At 33.8% G+C, this 19,735-nt stretch overlaps 4 protein-coding genes across 11 annotated transcripts; 1 reads left to right on the top strand and 3 right to left on the bottom strand.

Moving 5' to 3' along the window:
- Positions 1 to 3,115: 3,115 nt before the first annotated feature.
- LOC119637254 (late secretory pathway protein AVL9 homolog) lies at positions 3,116 to 6,077 on the bottom strand. Of its 3 annotated transcripts, XM_038033125.1 has the most exons (6): positions 5,572 to 6,051; positions 4,557 to 5,514; positions 3,910 to 4,492; positions 3,787 to 3,854; positions 3,590 to 3,706; positions 3,117 to 3,517 (listed from the first exon to the last, which is right to left on the bottom strand). In XM_038033125.1, the coding sequence occupies exons 1-6, from the start codon at positions 5,644 to 5,646 to the stop codon at positions 3,264 to 3,266; spliced, it is 2,055 nt and encodes a 684-aa protein (XP_037889053.1). In that variant the 5' UTR covers positions 5,647 to 6,051; the 3' UTR covers positions 3,117 to 3,263. The 3 variants fall into 3 exon arrangements, with proteins under 3 accessions (XP_037889054.1, XP_037889053.1, XP_037889052.1); XM_038033126.1 differs by having other exon boundaries at positions 3,116 to 3,706; positions 4,557 to 5,181; positions 5,572 to 6,077; XM_038033124.1 differs by having other exon boundaries at positions 3,117 to 3,706; positions 5,572 to 6,053.
- A 5,364-nt stretch (positions 6,078 to 11,441) lies between these two features.
- Positions 11,442 to 15,162, bottom strand: LOC119637256 (leucine-rich repeat flightless-interacting protein 2). 6 transcript variants are annotated; one of them, XM_038033132.1, is made up of 8 exons: positions 14,266 to 14,847; positions 13,832 to 13,943; positions 13,469 to 13,762; positions 13,050 to 13,413; positions 12,635 to 12,790; positions 12,383 to 12,567; positions 12,206 to 12,298; positions 11,812 to 11,892 (listed from the first exon to the last, which is right to left on the bottom strand). In XM_038033132.1, the coding sequence occupies exons 2-7, from the start codon at positions 13,913 to 13,915 to the stop codon at positions 12,251 to 12,253; spliced, it is 1,131 nt and encodes a 376-aa protein (XP_037889060.1). In that variant the 5' UTR covers positions 13,916 to 13,943; positions 14,266 to 14,847; the 3' UTR covers positions 11,812 to 11,892; positions 12,206 to 12,250. The 6 variants fall into 6 exon arrangements, with proteins under 6 accessions (XP_037889057.1, XP_037889056.1, XP_037889062.1 ...); XM_038033129.1 differs by lacking the exons at positions 12,206 to 12,298; positions 14,266 to 14,847 and adding an exon at positions 15,079 to 15,162 and having other exon boundaries at positions 11,442 to 11,892; XM_038033128.1 differs by lacking the exon at positions 12,206 to 12,298 and having other exon boundaries at positions 11,442 to 11,892; positions 14,266 to 14,849.
- A 485-nt stretch (positions 15,163 to 15,647) lies between these two features.
- LOC119637257 (ras-related protein Rab-10) lies at positions 15,648 to 16,995 on the top strand. Its single transcript, XM_038033135.1, has 4 exons — positions 15,648 to 15,774; positions 16,392 to 16,591; positions 16,649 to 16,738; positions 16,798 to 16,995. Exons 1-4 carry the CDS (start codon positions 15,648 to 15,650, stop codon positions 16,993 to 16,995), a joined length of 615 nt encoding a protein of 204 aa, XP_037889063.1.
- A 615-nt stretch (positions 16,996 to 17,610) lies between these two features.
- On the bottom strand, positions 17,611 to 19,217 carry LOC119637255 (dolichyl-diphosphooligosaccharide--protein glycosyltransferase 48 kDa subunit). Its single transcript, XM_038033127.1, has 2 exons — positions 18,988 to 19,217; positions 17,611 to 18,930 (listed from the first exon to the last, which is right to left on the bottom strand). The coding sequence occupies exons 1-2, from the start codon at positions 19,142 to 19,144 to the stop codon at positions 17,714 to 17,716; spliced, it is 1,374 nt and encodes a 457-aa protein (XP_037889055.1). The 5' UTR covers positions 19,145 to 19,217; the 3' UTR covers positions 17,611 to 17,713.
- Between the last annotated feature and the right edge of the window lie 518 nt (positions 19,218 to 19,735).

Below are 19,735 nucleotides of genomic sequence, written 5' to 3'. Positions count from 1 at the left end.
ATCTCTTGGATTTCCGCGCAGAATATTAAACAATCTTTTGAGGACATTGTAAAAGAGCCTTCAAAGGCAATCAGTCTAGATATATCCTCCTTAATCTTATGACGAACAATCATTCAGATTTGCCTTCGAAAAGAGCCAGTGTATAGAGCATTCGTCCGGTCTAAGACCGAAGTTGCACATATAAGATCGTGCAATTTATTAAAATATTAGGTCATATAAAAAGCCCTTGCGTTTTTTTTCCGCAGGATTGTGTTAATGCCTGTACAATGGGTAACACTCATCTGATTGTCTTAAACGAACATGTGCTTAAAAGGTGATATTTTAGTTTACATTTTTTGTGAAGATAGATTTCTAATCCTTTGGTCGGGTAAAAAATTATATTGATTTGAAAATTGATGAAATATCTGAAGAAAAACGGTATGTAATGCTTTCTTACTATAAAACATGCAAGAACATGCCGAAAAATTTGTGAAGTGATAATGCTGAGTGGACGAACGACCAAATGGTGGTTTGCCGATTCCGTTCCGGAAATTTCGATGCCAAAAGTACACCTCACAATTACTGAAAAGTCGGTGAACTTTTACAACTAGTGAAGCAAGGCCGGTACATAAGCTGTCAGGAATAGAGGAGGCAGTAAACATCAACCACACGACAGCTTGGAATCATTTGAAAAGCGGAGGCTACAAAAAGGAAGGAGAATTTTCATATAACTCATTATATAGAGAGAAACATAAAGGCATACGTAATGAATCCTTCCTTTTTCCAGAAGATTGTATCTTTTGATGATGAAGATATATATATATATATATATATCTACACATTTTATTATTAAAACTCAATCCCTTCCTGGAATTTTGTTAACAATATATGTAAAGTCTTCATGAAGATTCTCGAAACGATAACTACGACTAAGCGAAATGTCAAACGTTCTTTTGTGATTGTTTTATGTCTAGAAAAACTTAGTCAGTTGTGGAGCATGCATCCGAAGCAATATATAAAGAGTGTTGGAAGAAGTTTCCTCCACTTATAATAAATTGGTTGCCATCAGAAATGCTGTATAGATAACTGCTGTATAGATAACAAATAGTGAGAATAGAGAATATTTCGTCATTTTTTCACACAGCAAATTGATGACTACAACATGATATAGGCACTAGGTCACTATGACTTCTTTTTAAATGAAAAAGCCGACTTTTATGCGTGAAGAGCTCAAATTGATGGTGCAATGGTGGTTCATCAAATATACTCGTAATGAAACTATAGGTAAGCCAAAAACTCACCCTTCCCACGTATTATAAAGTGTATTTAGAAATAACTCGCGCCGTGCCAAATGATATTTGCGAAGTCTAGAGAATCTACTGAACGTCTCATTTTCAAAAGTCACAAATTTCGTAATAAAAGACGATCTTCAGTCTTTTCAGATTACATGGCGGCCTCTTTGATCTCATTAAAGCAAAAAATGTTTTTGCGTAAGTTGTTTTATTAAAAGATCAAATCTGTCTTTTTTAACTTGCGATAAATTTTTATTATTTCCTTTCTTTAACCTTTATTTAACTTTCTTGCCCGCTTAGTTTATCTTTGAATTAATCGTGTTTTAGCCATACTTTAATCTTACATCAATATTTACTCCTTAACATCTTGGCCTGTTTTTTTAATATAGAAAAATATGTATACTACGAATAATCACCGAGTTAGTAGACTATCTATAATCTGGGCATATGAGCTACATTTCTTATTGATCGCTTAAACTCAGCATACAAAAAGTATGTCGCCCGATGGGAGTTACGCCCAACAATTATTCAATTTACAACAACCACAAGACGGAGATCATTCAACAAACAAATGCCCACAAATAGTTGTTTTACAGTCTTAAGAAGATATAGTACGATATTCCAAAGGAGCTTTTAAGTTATGAGATAAATTATTGCAATTTTATTTTAAAAAGCTAAAGCGGCAAGCACGCAATTTACTTAACCAGGAACTACAAGGCGTAAAAGTCATTAAGGCTGTCAAAAACGAATATCACAACTTATTCAAGGAATTACCACATTTACCAAAAGAGACATCGGAAACCAATGAAGGGATGGTAAACACTAACATAACGCTAATAGATGAAGATAAAACTTTACCGCTTAAAATTTACGATTGAACAAACCGACAGGTGCAATTAGAAATTTAAAAAATTGCAGCTTCAAAAAGCAAAATTATTGGCGGATTTAGTTCGGAAAGAGCAGGGTTCGATTACGGGAGCAAATGAGAAAGCAATAGTGGACTAACGCAACGAGCTTTTAACACAAGTTGACTAATTGAAGAAAGACAGACATTGCTGAGCGCACTGTCTTTAACTTCCACGTTCATGATCATAGTCAACAAGTGTCTTGTTACAAGGACCTAAAACGAATTAAGGACCAAATGGAGTCTTTTAATTTCCATGTCCGCGACATTGCGTTACCTAAACGTTAAGATTAAAAAACGACAACCAAATATTCTAAGTATCATTGCACGTCGCAGGACAAGACACCAAAAATTTGCATTCTTCTCCTTATCACCTTAAATATCAAATTGTGAATATTATATAGCAAAAAACGCACATTATATAGCATTTGCGACATCGTCTTAACTATTTAATTAGCATACGCGCAGGAAATGAAAGTAGATAAATATTATTATTATTATTATTAATTTCGCCAGAGAAATAAATTCTAAGACTAAACTCTTAAAAGCACTAGCATCTAAGGCTATCGGCCTCTATTAAAAACTCTACCGCACTTGGGATTCGAACAGATAAATATATATCATGTGAATCTCACGCCAGTAGTCAAGACAATTTACAAACTTTAAGTGAGGAAATTCGGAAAGTAGAATTGTGTCTTAAACCAAAGTCTGAGTAATTGCTCAATAAATCATTCGACCTGCACAAGCAAATAAAGGAGACTGAAAAACACTTAAAGGCTAATGAGATTTTACTCCAACGCTTATAGACCGAAAACGTAGACCAATAAGAGCATGTAGCACACAAGAGGAACCTTCTGAAGGTTTACAATACTTTCCTGCAAAAAAAATTGCAAGGGGAACAAGTGTGGCAGCAATAAAATGTATCTCCATTTATGCCAATATTCATGCGTATATTTCGTTTTGATTTCATTTGAATTATATCAACACGTGATAGATGTTTTGGTATTATGAATGTTACCTCCAAATAATTATTGTATTGCACTTGAATGAGATGAAAGTGACTGGTAACATATAAGTTAATAGCTACATTACACTGTAAACATGCTACTGCTTGCGTTATCTGATGGCAAAGCGAAATTATCTGCACTAAATGAGTCAGATGTTTCTTCATTCTTATTGAGAATTTCTGCCTCTTTTCCAATTTCTACTACTCCTTCGGGTTGCGTATTAGAATCAACAGCTTGTGTTGCTACTGTAATTGTTTCGCTGTTTTCTTGAAAGTGTTGCGAGCATTCAACTGGCTTGTCATCCGAATGCACATTATTGCCAACCGTAATTTCTTCTGTGGATTTATTTTGGAAAGTTACAGATATTTCTTCAAGTTGCTTTATATCATCTGAAGGATTTTGTTTACCGGTGGTATCACCGCAATTACTGGAAATGACAGGTGATGAGGTAAGCTGTGCTGAAGGTATAGTTATCGAAGACCACCAATTAGAAAATGCCCCCTTCGCTTGGGAAATTGCCCCACCTGTACAATAAAAAAAACCGACAAGGCAATAAAAGTAATTGGTTTCATAATTTAAGCTTTTGGGACTATCATTGACTGACCTACAACTCGGCTAGTAGAATTTACAGCCTGGTTTATTTTTCGTCCACTTTCACTGTTCTGCATAGTCCTTAAAGTTTATAACGTAAGCAGTTGATATACCTTCTATAGTTATTTACACTTACTGTGCAATTTTCAATTTCATATCAGCAACTGAAAGTGTACCAGCAAAAGGATGACCAGCTGGCAATGCTTCGAAGAAGTCAATCTCCGGTCTGACATCGTACCATTCCTGAAAACATTGGGTTTTCTTCAGAGCATGCATAAAATTGGCATTGAAATGATCGAAATCTTTAGTACTTCCATCAGAAATTACAGCTGTCCTGAGCAAAGCCAAAACATATCCTTGAAATTGTTCCCTTATCCAATATTCACTACCTTCAGCGTCTTCCTTAGGGGACTGAACATGTCGCAACAGATAGTCCATAAAACGTAAGTCTTCTGTACTTAATATCAATTGCCGTCTTAACTCAGCATCATGAGTATCGAAATTGCCATTTTCAATATCTACTAACACATCGGATAAATGCCGTTTTTGCTGGAAAAGCACATTTGAAGTTCCAACCACATAACTTAGTACAGAACGATCAGTCAATAGGTCCATATACGGCAAAGAAAGATAAGGCAGGCACAAATTTCCACTTGCAAAAATTGAAATCGGAGCCCTATATTCATCAGGATTTATGGATGCCAACACTGAAAGGGTCGCTGAAACCAATAATCATAGTAACTTAGAAAATCGAACTTTTAATACAGTTTGCAAGTTACTTACTCGATAATGCATCTACACTACCCTCTCTTGTGAGAGAGTTGTTGCGGTCGCAACGTTTAGTCTCAAGTATATTGCTGTCCTTAGAACCCGATAAACTCGAACATCTTTGAGATTGAGTCAAGGAATTTTGATCGCTGTTACACTGACTGTGCGTTACTGATGAAATCTCACAACCGCCCTCCAATCTTATGGACTGAATGTAATTTTGAGTATCATCAGCGCATTTATCGACCGCATCCATATACACGGACGATCGTATTTTTTCGATTTCCCCGAACTGTTTGATAGTCTCTGTATAATCTGGCATCGGCGATATCGGACGTGAAGTACGGACGCAAGCTACTTCTTGGAATCCCTTTTCCAAAAGGCGTGGCACCAGCGAAGCCATACCAAGAATAAGAGCACACATGTTACGTACAGGAGAACCGAAATAGATGACACGACGTTGAAGTAACAAAAGCTTAAATAACTGGAGCATTTTATGGCGCCAATGTAAGACAATCGCCCGCAACGATAAACCCAAATAAAAATGCCGTTGTGGACGATGTATTTCATCATCCATGAGGCAAGCGTTTAGTTGCTGGTAAGCTCGTTGTAAAAGCTCTGTATTCGAAAAGTCGCCTTGCTGAAAAAAAGCATCAGCAATAAGAGATAATTTTACTTCAATGTATCCATAGATAGGCTGGCGAGCCAAACAGCAGACTGACTTTTGAACAGTGCTTCGAGTCATATCAGCTGTGCGCAGTTTCAATCTTTCGACCGGTATTTGACGGTAACAGGAAACACCATAAACGCTCTCCGTGGGCTCGCTTAAGCTAGGTAAATTGAAGAAAACTGTGTCCTCTACAAAGTTGTGCGAACCATCAGGCAAAGCTAAAGTTGATAAATATTTCCAACCAGATGGACATTGATTTTTTCCATCTGAGCCGGACACCAGGGGTGGAAAAGAAAATTCCACCTAGAGTAATTTTCACTGTTCTTAAAACTATAAGTTGATCATAAAAATTTTCCATACCTGGCACCCGAATTTATGATGAAATCCTATTACTACAATATGTAATATTGGAGGTTTATTCTCTACTGAACCCATATTAAGGGTATAGCTATCTTTATTGCATTAAAACTCCAATCGTTGTAATCAAAACTTTTCAAGATCTGTGCATAGGACTATTGCGATATTCTATCAAAAATCACACCTTATACTTATCGTTAATTGCTTCAAATTAGTATTTAATTTTTCAACAAAATACTATCCCAACTGTTCGTATCGTTTTAAAATAACACAGAGTAATGTTTTGTCGACTACACTTCCGTAAATTATTCTTCTCAATACTCTACTCATTGCAAAAACAATATTTTCTACAGGCAACAAACGACCAGTGTTATCGAAAGTTACTACTTTGATTAAAATATTGCCATAGCGTTGTTTTGCAAATTCAATTATGTTTATAAGGGCGCTGGCTCAGTGAGGCGTAACTTTATTTTTCGGGTTAAAAGCTCCCAAGTGGAACACACAATAGACAGCTGCGTTACCATATGGTTTTACAGAAAAATTTAAACAACAACATACGGTATTAGCCAAAACCGAAGAGATCAACACATAAACATAAAACACATATTTATAAAAAAATGACAATATTACATGTAACATGCTCACTCCAGTTATTATGGCCGCTCTTATTTTTTTGTTACGGTTTATACATAATCGTGACTAAAAATTACAACAGTTTATTATTTGGATATATAAGCCACAAATCTATTGGCTTAGTCCACTTCTGTTCAACATACAAAAAAAAAAAAAAAAAAATGACAATGAGAAAAGTAATATAAAAATAAAACTTGATAATTGATTAGCGAAAAACATAATTTTTTAAATATTAGACTTATTTTTATGTATTCATTTATCGAAAATTTGAAGACTACCATTTATCGCTCTCTAAAAAATAATTTAATGAAAAAAACGGTCTTTATTGCTTGTTTTCCATTTCTTTTAAATATAATGTATAGTATAAATCCAAAATGTAAATCACATAAAAAAAGATGTACACTAGTGTAAGGTAAACATATATAGCATAAATATTTTCTAAATTTAATATGAATTGTTTTTATTTGTTCTTGTGGACGATGATGTCCTGTTGTTTGCGGAAACGTAATTAAACTTTTCTATTTCTGATTACGTAAATAAATGTCCTAAGTACAATCCATATAGAATGCATTAACAAAAATAATGGAGGAATTTTAATAGCAATATCAGTCAACGTTTGTTCTATCCTTACGGAAATGAAGATTTAATCTCGTATTGCCCTTATATGACGCTCTGCTCATCCTCAATCATTTATGAATGGCACCTACCAAGCCGGAACACTTTGTTCTCGTCTTCGGGAATTTCAATTTGGCGGCCTTGGAAAATCACTACTACTTGTGACAAATGTTAGTTAGTGAATTGATATACTAAACCATGTGTCGAAATTGACTCTGTGTAAAATTAAAGTAGAATGCAAATTTTGTCTTGATTAATGGTGCTTACACGTGTATATTGCAACGGGGTGATGCTGTCGTCCTGCATGAGGATAAATACCACCCCTCAATCGATTTCGATTCATGTTAAGTTCGTAAGAAATATACGGGGCGTATCCCTTCAATTGAATTTTACGTGCACCGATTACGAGGAATTAGATTATCTGCTACCCATGGAAAACTGGTATTGTGTTCCTGAAATAACTCGCCAAAATTCTGCATGTGATCTCGATAGAGTGATTGATTGATATACTCAATTATTATTTTTCTATTACCGTGCCTAGAGCATACCATAGTAACAAGTTTAGTCCGCCATGATGTAGCAGAAAGTCAAAGTCCTTCAAAAATGGAAAAAAAAGAGTTATAACCGCTACAGACGCTCGAAGTTGACTGTTGACTATGTAAAATTTTTGATTGCACGCAGGGAGTGGGATGTCCAGAATAAACTGTGCTGTTGCACAGTTACTTGCAAGTGGTGAAGAATAATTTAAGAAAAGATTGTAACCCTTCTCTCTATGAATTCGTTAATAAAAAAGGTTAATGGTTATCCTTCGACCATGAAGTTCAATAACGTTGGATCTACAGAGGATAGTGAAATTGCAAATTTGCCGACTTTTTCAATCGGTTTACGTTTGTAACCATGTCACCAACATAAACCCAGATGTGAAAACCAGATTTTCGTACAATGGCAATATAGCCTCGGATTTACTTCACTTTCATATGGTTTACGGTCACACGTCGCATAACAAACTTAAGTCTGGCCCTGGTGGCGTACCGAGTTTTGTGCTGAGAAACTATCACATTTATACGCACCATTGACATAATCTGTCTATTGCTTCTGGTTACTTTCCATTAAAGTACAAAAAATCATTTATTATTCCGCTTTTCGAGAATGCTCGTGAAACAGATATTTCTAATTATCGGGGTATCGGTATTCTAAGCTCCTTTCCCAAGTTTTTTGAGAATATAATAACTGATAGCGGGCTGACACAATGAGGCGTTATTCCTATTTTCTAGTTGGGACTTCAACTTGGCTGACTTTTTACAAAATTTTACGAGAATTGGCAAACCATATGGTTTTGCATTATGCATACAAATAAAGCAAAAAAAAATGCCACAAAAAGAAATAATGATCGTTTCTTTTAAATTTTAAAGTTGTTTATCTAATTTATGTTTATCTTACGCTAATGTACTCTTTCTTTGTATATTATGTGATTTGGAATTTTGATGTATACCATACATTATTTTGTAAAAAATGAAAATCAAGCAATGAAGACGATTTATTTTAAATTTGAAATATATTCATCAAATTCTCTTATTTGAGACTAATAAATGATATTTTCCGAGTTTTGGATCAATTGGTACACAACTCGTTCTCGTTGATGTTATAAACATTAAACAGATTATGAAGATTAGTAATATAATCTCTTGAATTACAAAACTTCAGCCCGACGAATAATATTCAACGCTAAGAACATAAATTCGCCGTTTATGTTTACGTTGACTACTTTATTAATGTACATATAACCCACAAACTTAATGGCTTCGTCTGCCTTAACTAAACATCCAAAAAAAACGATTTCGTTATTACTGTGGGCTGATCATTTACCAGGCGATTATCATCTGAATTTTTTTTAAAGAGACTATTGATTATTGCTAATCACGTGCCATCGTCGCCAGCTTTCCAATAGTTCCTCTCAAATTTTCTAACGCAAATTTGTTCTCAGCGACGGTAATTTCATTGTCAGCAGATTTGACTTGACTGAGAGAGCGCATTTGGGGATAATCGCCAGCAAATAAGCTAACATGATTCGATTCTCTTAACGATGATCCAGAACTTCCTTATCGCATGCTTATCCGCTGTTCCTAAAATCATATGTTTTGTTTACATTTTCTTGTAAAACAATATTGCAGCGGTTACCACTTGCGAGTTTTTAACCCGAAAACGAAAATCGCACCTCACTGTATCAGCCCACTTAGGAATTCAAGGATTTTTTTGACGGCATTTTTAATTTTGAATTTTATTCACTAACCTGATCTCGAGAAATTATTATGTTATAATCTACTTAAGTTTTATGACACCATAAAAAATTCGTTTTTGTTTTAATTGCTCCATAATATGAAAATTACGATTTATTACTCTATAATAAAACAATTTGACGAACATATTTCAACTTTAAATAAGCCGTTTTATCAATAACGTGCAACTTTATAAACCAGATCCTATTACTGGTCTTGGAGTGCTGTTTGACAATAAATTGTTTTTCAATGCACACATTAATATAACCGTTAATAAAGCAAGAAGCACATTGGGCTTCATCTCGCGTTAGGCCAATATGTTTCGTAATTCTTACACTACTTGGTTGCTGTCTATATCGCTAGTGAAGCCTATTCTGGAAGACTGTTCGATTATATGGGATCTACAACATGATCTTTACCATAAATAGATTGAGTCCGTACAAAACCAATTTTTTTTGTTTTGCTTACGATGTTTGTCCTGGAACCCTAACATCCGCCTTCCATCATATCGTTTGTTCACGAGCTGCTGACTGGCATATCTGGTTTTGAGTATTTATTATTTAAAATATAACTAAATATTCCATAGTGAGTGTCTAAGCAATTTTGATTGCTACAGAACAAACTATGGTAACAATGACCCTATCCGTCGATTATGTAAAGAATACAATGAGAACTACAACTTGATACACTTTGGCATGAGTACCTCTACCATAAAGTTTGAGATTACCAAACACTAGAACATACTGTAATGTAAGATCTTTTTCGGCCAAGTTAGAAATTAGCCCAAGCCCGGGTGCTTTCATTTGTAATGTTTTTCTAATTTTTACGTTTAAGGATAAATTTATGATGTCAATAATGTTTGACTATATGATACTTATAGCGGTTGAAATTCGCTTTGTAACCAATAAATAATAGTAAAAATAATAACAATTTAATTAATCCATGCGTCAAGATATCAATACGCAATATATTGTCGTTGCAAAGAAATTAAGTTCTGAGTAGTTTCAGCAGCTATTTCAGGGATTGTAGAGGCAAAGCTTATGATTTTCTACCTCATATCATATGCAAATTTTGTATAATACCGTAGTTTTAATTGTTTGTCAATTATTTGATGTAATGCATCTGGATCGTACTTTAGTATTTAGTAAGAATAACGAGAAAATCGAATAAATTAGAATACCATGCTAGCGTACCCTAAAACTAAATATTCATTAACGTCGATGAAGTGTTGAAAGATCGTATTCCATCTAAATCGATTATAAAACTCAGAACCATGGAGAATTATACATGGGACAAAAGGATAGCGATGGTTCGTTGCCTAAGACTTAATTTAGTAATATGATCGTAGTAGATCATATATTTTGCAGTCGATCTGCAACTAAAATTATTTCTTGATGGAAAATTCTACTTCGTAATCTTTTCCTTGCCCCATACAGTTTATGGAGCACGAGTTGGCGTTGAAATTATAATCTGAATATATTTCGACAGATACGTCACTTATATTCTAGAAAATACGGTGCAATAAGCTTTTGCGAAATGAAAGCCCAATATTATCTTGTGTGCAAAAGAACAGTTCGTATGCGCAAGAAGCTAAATAGGAGAAGTTTACTGTTACCAACGTAAGACTAAAGTGAATAAAGTGGTCCATCTTTACTAAATTTAAAGAATTGCATTACTTTCTCTATTTTTTTAAATTCGATCATTTAACGAACTTTATGTACAGTATGAAGGAAGCGGTTATTCTTATTCATGCTTACGGCAAAATTCAAAGATATTAGAAATGCATTATAATTAATTTAGATCCTGCAAAACTCTCTGGTTTGTATTAAGGAGGGGATCATTTTCTTACAAGTGCATATAAATGGCATGCTTTTCCTGTTTTACCCAAATTCTCTAGGAAATTGCCACAATATTTTTTGCTTATAAATGTTTAAGCATATAGCAAAAGCATAACTGCTTTTGAAAATTTAACGGCATGTGAAAATACATAACATAATTCGTGCCATAATATAAAAAGCATCTCGCAGAGACGACACTTACTTCAGTGGAAACTATAGTGCAATCTGTACCTAACGATATACCTAAGCACAAATACTATCGTTTTTTCGATATTCGGGCGCGTTAACACATAAAATGTATTTAAATAAAAAATCTATAGATAGATTACATATATAAGAATTCTAAATAACCTATACAAGTACAAGCACGTACAAAATTGCATATGTTTATACAAATCTTCAATAATTGTTAATATTTAAACTATTAAAATAATAACAAAGGAAAAAATAAAAACAAAAGAAGAATAATTTTCTACAATCGGTACTAACTATATCGTTTTTCTTATTTTTAATTATAATTTTTATATATGTCTGTAGTAAGACTGACGAAATATTTCAATGTACTATATTACGCATATGTTTGCAGCAGAAGTTAGTATTTACGACTTCGTGATGTAAAAATATTTACAACAGCTAAGTGATTTTTGCCCTATATTTTAAGAAACGTTACTGCCGTTGCTTTCATTGGTTTGTTGTAGTCTGACAAAGCTTTTTGGCTCTTCATGATGGCTCGGCTTTACAGATGTCAACAACTGACACCTGTGTTGACAATGCGATGACAGTATTGATGAAACAGGCCCTCCTGTTGTAATTTGAGTTACTGTCGAACTTTGTTCTGTTACATAAACCGGTCAAAGATCTTTTAGGAGAGCGCTTTTCGCATTTTTTAATTTATCCAATCGTTTCAATAAGTGATTATTTGATGTTTCCAATTCTTCCAACTTTTCCATAGCTTCACGATTCTGTTTAATGAGAGACAATTAAGAATTAATTTAGATATTTACACATTTGCTTCAACAAAGAGTAAAATTAAATTTGAACAACAATAAATGCATGCCCTTCATGTAGTGCATATATGTCAAATGTACATAAAATTGAATTGGTTTTAGACATTTTCTCTTTTTACACGTATGTTAGAATTCATCTCCACATATTAAATAGCGGACTTGGATATTACGAATAAGTTAGCAAAACTTTAAGTAATGATAGTGGCTGAATCAACAAACTTATATATATTATCAAAGAATATCTAAGGTATTAACTCGCGTATGGTACCGTGATGTCAATTTAATACACTACTTCCAAGCTCTTTTTCTATTTCTACTGGCAATGACATTCATCCCAATAGTGTGCTATCAGTAAATCCTGCTTTAAAAGGGATCAAACGAAATTATTCGTAAAGTTACGCAACATTCAATTAAGATAATGGTCAAACTTTTCTTTAATTTTTACCTCTCTTTGCAGTTTCCTTCTTTCTATTTTTAATTCAGCCTCTGCTTTTTCAGCAGCTTCTGCGGTGCTCTTATAGCGAATAACTTGGCTTTCTGATCGAGCTAAGCTAGCTTGCAGGTTAGCAATTTCTTGTTCGGCCTTTTGTAATTTATACTTGTAATCAGATATGATTTTATTAGTCTCCCCTTAAAAATAAAATGAATCAAGCTTAAAATGCAACAAGAAGACAGCAAAAACATCAATTAAACTTACTTTGAGCTTCATAATCGTCTTCAGAACTAAATGGGCCATTAGTTGTATTAACGCGTCCTCTTCCCGAGCTTTTGAACGTCTCTAATTTTTCTTGGAGAAGTTGCAAATCAGCCTGAAGCAGCTGCTTCTCTTCGTTAAATTTTTTTAGCCGAACATCTAGATTAAGTCAAAAGCAACGACAATAAGCATTCGATTGTAACTCTAATATTAATCTGATTGTAATTTTAATGTAAATTCGGACATTATTAATGAGTTAAACCAGAAAATACTGACGAATTTGTACGATCAAAAGCGTCACAACGACACCAATGTATAATTAAAGCTTTTATTTATTTGCTTCGCGTATATCATTACTTCCTACTGCTTGCCGCATGAATTTCCAGAATACATATCTAATGGTATAACCGTTACTTACCTAATGAACCTTGTACAGAACCTAACAATTCTGCATTTTCAACACTGACTAGTGCTCTCCTGGCATCGGTGCCGTCTTCGTTTTCAATAGCAACTACAACCAAGCCTTGCTCCGCAATTAAAGTGTCTCGCTCACATAACTGACCTTGCACCAATTTTAGATCTTCGCTTAATTTATCTATAGTGCGCTTTAGCACGTTGCAGTCTCGGGATTTTTCCCTAAATTCACGTTGCAATTGAGCATATGATTCCTCCATTTCTTCCAATTTGTCTTTCAACAATTGAATTTGGTATGTGTGTGAGGTACGTTCATTATCCAGTTGAGCATTGGCTACCATAGCTTTACGAAACCTCTCCTCCACTCCCTAAATTTAAAAACTGCTAACAGTAACATATTTTTTGTTACTTCAGTAAACAAACCCTTAGTTCGTAACGTATATCTCTTAAGCTTCGCCCTTCTTCTTCTAATGAATCTTCGCTACTGCGCCTAGAAGACATTGAGTTACCACGGGCTGTGTTAAGCAAACCACTGATGAGCGAACATCCTAAACTAATTCTATTACGCGATATTGTATCAATTCCCGAGGAATTATGCATATCAAACACACGATCCGCATTCTGCTCTTGTTCCTTTTGTTGCCTCTCTAGCTCACGCATACGTATTTCGCGTGCCTCAGCTCTCGCCTGCCTTCGTGCTGCCAAACGGGCCTCCGCCTCGAATTAGAACAATTAATTATTAAATATATAATTGACTAGCGCATGCCCGTCAAGAAAAAACTTTACCTCTTTGGCAATTTGATCTAACGCCTGATCTTCAGCATTTATACGAGAATTAACTCGTCGCCGTCCTACATTTGAAGTATCCATTTGAATATTAAATAGCTAGGTATTGAAGCTTTAAATTAAGTGTAAAGAAAAATAGATAAAATCATGCATAACTTTTAATTAAAAATAGGATTCAACCGGCGATAGTATGCATTCTTTTAAGCAGATTCCCATAATTAAAAACATCTCATTTATAACAACTCTCATATATATAAGATAGTATATATATATTTTTATATGCACAAATCTCATCCGGTTTGATATAAATTCCTCTAGCTCTAACGTATGTACATGTATATCCATACGTATAAACATATACATATGTATTTGTTGTGTTGGCGATTACCTTACAACGCATGCTATCTAATCTCATTAATAAGCAGAAAATTTACCTTATTTGGGTGATTATTATTGAACGACTTGTATGGTTATATGGAATTGTAAACGACGCGTCTTTATTCAGGATAATCTTATGGTTAGTACAATTTTTTTATAAAAAAAGGTTTTTTAGTCCCCTCTTTTTAAGCAGTTATTTCGTCTTGCTTATTATAGGAGCTGTTGTGGTAAGAGGAGAAGAGTACAAACACCTTCACCTTCTTTTTAGTCCGATATGTTCTTTTCTTCGTCACACTGACCACTCATATAATTGCAACGACAACACATAATATATTATAATATACTTTCTCATAACTTCATTTAATTTTAATTTAATATCGAAGAAACAGTAATCTCGTATTTACTTCCTTACTAAGGGCAAATTTATTTTAAAGATATTTTTAGTTTTTCACTTCTTTTTAAAAAGGGATGGCAAAAAAGTTGGCGAGTCAATGTTCCTGCGTTTAAATGCTAAATTAAACGATAATAATAAAAAAACTCATTTATAAAAATGTAAAAGCAAATATATCTCGAACATATGCCTCGATTTGAGATGCAATCTTTATTTTATTCGTCAACAATTTCTCCTAACTTAAGATTTTCGTTTTTCAACTTTATGCTCTTGTTTTTTCTAAATCGATGTTTCCGAATTAGTCAGAATCTTTTAATGGTTGCCACATTTTACTCATAAAGGGAACGAGTCAAACTATTCGCAAAATGCGATGTTACGTTAAAAGTTAATTGCTAATCTAATATAGATAACTTTTCAAAGAATGCTGTAATTTGCAAAATTAAGTTTATACAATAGTTTTGCATTTCACTAATATTACCTTAGCGTGCTATTCGAGAGATTTTCTCTTTTAAAAAGAGCTATCTTAAAATACAAAGCATGCGTGCTATTATATTACTTTTTTTTATGCATTCATTTTATTTAAAATTTTTCACTTGCACAATTTGAGTAAAATTATTTTCCATTATATTTATTAATTACATATGAAGCGAAAATAATTTATTTCTTTTTCGTCAAGGAAAAATATGGCACCCCCACAAGGTTGACTCATCCAAGTAAACTTGAAAAACATCTAGTATGTATAACTTTTTGCCATTGCGTAAAAGAATTTATACAAATCTACGGTTTTCGATAGAAAACGTACATGTAAACTATAGGGAATTTCGTGAATCTGGCAAAGCCGAACTCTGAATAATAAACTGATGAGAAAATTTTAGAGAATAAAGTGGATCTGTGTACATATATAAAGAAAAATAAAATTTGTCAAACTTTTAAATAACTTATGTGTGTGTGATGCGATTATTGAGAGTGCACGGAAATTGATGAAAACAAAACCAAATTAAATTAAGAATAATAAGCACAATTACCAATTAACTTCCAGTGCCCACAATGGCAAAGAAAACTTACGATCTTCTTTTTAAACTGTTGCTGATAGGAGACTCCGGTGTTGGGAAAACCTGCATATTATTTCGTTTTTCGGATGACGCTTTCACGTCCACGTTTATATCAACTATTGGTGAGTTAAAGATGATGGAAAACGAATATGTGTATTTATCAAAAAAGTGGACAAGTAGTGGATGCGCTGGCACCCGATAAGGGTGTGGTGTTAATATATACACATGCATACATTGGTTTCAATTGTTTGCAAACAGTTCAATAAAATGTAACAATAGTTATGATTTTTTTTAAATTTTGCTCTTTGGACTTAATGTTCACCTTTTTAATAACTTGAAAATGTATAATATAAACACAAAGTCATGCTTGCCATTTATCTATATGCATAAATATTTCTAAAGCCATTTTCAAAATTGTGAATAAGCTTCACTTAAGCGGCGTAAAAAATGTTAGCACAAAATTAATCCAAATTATATGTTCATACATTTTTATATGTACGCACGCACGATTAAACACGTACATATTATATAAAAAAAATATGGTGTTAATTAATGTTAAAATTCTAAGAGATGGCAAGTGAAAATATTTCATTTTTCCATTTTGTGAAAATCACGAAGCCTTCAATTAATTTAATTTTCTTATTGTAATTTGAATTTTTCTATGCTAATCTCATTTAAGAACAATTAAATCAACCATTTATATATGCTAAGTAAAAATAAATTTTTATTTCATTTTTAGGAATCGACTTCAAAATCAAAACCGTTGAATTGAGGGGAAAGAAGATAAAATTGCAAATCTGGGATACAGCAGGTCAAGAGCGTTTTCATACAATCACTACATCATATTATCGTGGTGCCATGGGGATCATGCTAGTCTATGATATTACAAATGAAAAAAGTTTCGAAAATATAGTAAAATGGCTACGGAACATAGATGAAGTAAGTTGGTAGTAGAACTGTTTGATCTCGTATTATTTCAAATCTAATTTCACTTAGCATGCTAACGAAGATGTTGAGAAGATGATATTGGGCAATAAATGTGACATGGCCGATAAGCGGGTTGTGAGCAAAGAACGTGGGGAAGCAGTAAGTATAGGTAGCTTAAGAAATTATCACAGCTTTGTCACGTGTTGTCTCCCGTTCAGATCGCCAGAGAACACGGTATACGTTTTATGGAGACCTCAGCCAAATCAAATATAAATATTGAACGGGCGTTTTGTGAATTAGCCGAGGCTATACTGGATAAAACTGCAGGGCGAGAGTCAGCCGAAAATCCGGAACGTGTCGTAGTTGATCGTAGAAACAACGAAAAAGCTCCTGCATATAAAAGTTGTTGTTCTTAAGATCATTGAGATCTAGTTCCCTACACATTCGCAACAATTTAAAGTCCATTTCCATACTTAAACCTCTCAATGTTATCCTTATCCTCCTTTATCATCATCATTACATTTACGTAAATATTTTAATCTGTAATTGTACGAACGCAAACATAAACTTATATATACACATTTATGAGCATGTTTTATTCTTAAAATGAGGCCACATCGCTTTTAAATGCACAAAGTAAGCACGATATATATAAGCACAAATTTCCATCACATGTTAGTAGATGCAATCAATCAGGTTGTTTATGTTTCATGCGTTCACCGACTTACTGATCAAATTATAATTATTACTAAGAAACAATGCTTTTATACTTTTCTACAACCCCAATATTTACCTGAATTGTATGTACGTCTATGCTGCTTTTTATCTTATTGGCTAGAAAATTCCGGTATTACTGCATAATAATGCGTATAAGTAGGAATCTGTATTTTATATGTCTGTAGTTCTTAGTTTCCGGCTTTCCATGTGCGGTATCATTAATTAAAAGAATAAATAAATATAAACAAGAGAGAAATAATAAAGGACATCTTCCACTTCGTCTACATGCGTCTATTTTTAATAAAAAAGCAAGATAAAATTATAGGAGCACATTTTATTACAGGTATAAGCAAGCACATAGTTAAAAGCAGTACTAATGCCCTGTTAAGATTTTTAAACTAAAATACCAATACAATCCTATTGAAGCTTTTTGTCTTCGCTTTTTTTTATAAATCCTCCTGAACTGACGGTTTCTTCTTTGAAATGTAAAAATACAAATGAGAAAATGAAAACACCGACCATCATTGAAAAAGCGCTGGTATAGTAAGGGAAAGCGCTCGGAATAAATCTTTCGTACTGTGTATGTTCTAAAGGTCGAACTGATACCTGTGTGATATTATATAAGTGAGTGTAGCCAATGCGATCATAGTTAACTTTAAACTGGTAAACCCCGTAAACATCTGGGATTTTAAATCTAGCTTCGTAACGTTCTCCTTCAACCTGCTTCAAAGTTATTCGTACAAAGGGATCAATGCGAACAAATTCGAGCTGAACATCGTTTGCTTTAAATGGGAACCACTTATCATGAATTAACTCTTCAATTTTTATTGAATAGACGACTGGATTTGTAATTGTATATGCTTGATCTGGTGGCTGCATTTCACCTTCACGATGATGTTTCACTTCAGCGACGCGAAGACGGCCACTTTCACCAAAGACCCATTTACTAATAGCGATGGCAGTCTCTTCATTTCCCGCCAACTTATATGACACACCCGTCTTAGCATATTCTACAGTTTTTGTGAATGCTTCATCGGAGAAAAAGTATAAAGAACCCGAAAAAACAACCCGTGCGTTATTTCGGGCCTGTAAGGCTGTAATTAATAAAGTATTGCGGCCCACAGCATGTGGATAATCTTCAATTGGTTGCTCAGGATGGTAACTATACGCTGTAGTCTCGGCTGTCAATAACTGCAAAACCAAAGAATTTTCCTTATCTGCTAGCAAACCAGTACCACGATACAATAAAGGTCTCTTTTCATCCCTACGGCTATCACCCATGATGGTGGGTGCATCCAAAAGGTTACGTGCAGCGGTGAGGATTGTTGTATGGTCACCTGTGTCATCAATGTCATAGTGTAAATGATCCATGACAGCAGCACCAAGTTCATCCATTTCAAAACCACACTCTGATGCGAATTCACGTAAGGCATCTCCTGACTTTTCACTGCCTGCCACCAATACGTTACCACCATCGTCCACAAATTCAGCTAATTTTTCAACACTTAATTCCCCTCCGAACTCCTCCACACTAGGAGCAAACACGATTACATTCTTAAAGAGATATTCTTCATAGCGCGACAACAACAAACTAGCATCGTCAGCCAATTTAAAGGTAAGCTTAAATCCTCGTTCTAAAAAATCTTTATTAATCAGATATTGGTCCACGTAGCACATTTCAAACGACTTACCTTGTAGAGATTTAAAAAATATTGAATGTGTTTCACGAATAGCTAAATTATCAAGGAGTACCAATGTATCGCCTTCATTTTCTAAAATTGCTACATTTGATTGTATAAGCACAAATATTAATAAAAAATATTTCCACATTGTAAATGCAATAATCATGAATAACCTAACTATAAAATGAAGCCGGTCGAACGAAATGTTCGAAATATTCGTACGAATGGAATGAACAAAGATGCTAAATCACAAAAAACAGTGAAATGAAAACTGCAGTTCTGGTCATATAACAGTGGAATTGAAACATTCCTACTGCTCTCGTAATATTGCATATATATATAAAATTGACATACAAATTTTAGTAATATTTTATTATTAATTTAGTCAGAAAACTAAATTCTAATAATAAAGATTTTAAAACATTAGCATCTAAGGCTATAAGCTTTATTGGAAATTCTATCACATTTAAGATGTGAACCCGTGACCATTAAGTTGTTAGTCGAGATCTTTTACCTTCCCGGCCACGCAAATGCATTAATATAATATAATATTTAAGTTATGTGTAATATAATGAAATATAAATGTTTATATACAAATTCTCGGATACATTTTCATTTAATAAACGATTGTGATATATTGTTTTTCTTTTCAATTTATTTTATATCAGTTTTCCAAAGTGGTACACAAATTAGACCATTTTTTTCGAGAGGGTCACTGACAGATTTAGGAATACTGGAATACTGGTACAAAAATTGT

The sequence above is a fragment of the Glossina fuscipes genome, unplaced genomic scaffold (assembly GCF_014805625.2).
Source record: "Glossina fuscipes isolate IAEA_lab_2018 unplaced genomic scaffold, Yale_Gfus_2 59, whole genome shotgun sequence".
NCBI classification, from domain to species: domain Eukaryota; kingdom Metazoa; phylum Arthropoda; class Insecta; order Diptera; family Glossinidae; genus Glossina; species Glossina fuscipes.
The sequence above is the reverse complement of the archived record's forward strand: the minus strand, read 5'-3'. Positions and strand labels throughout refer to the sequence as shown.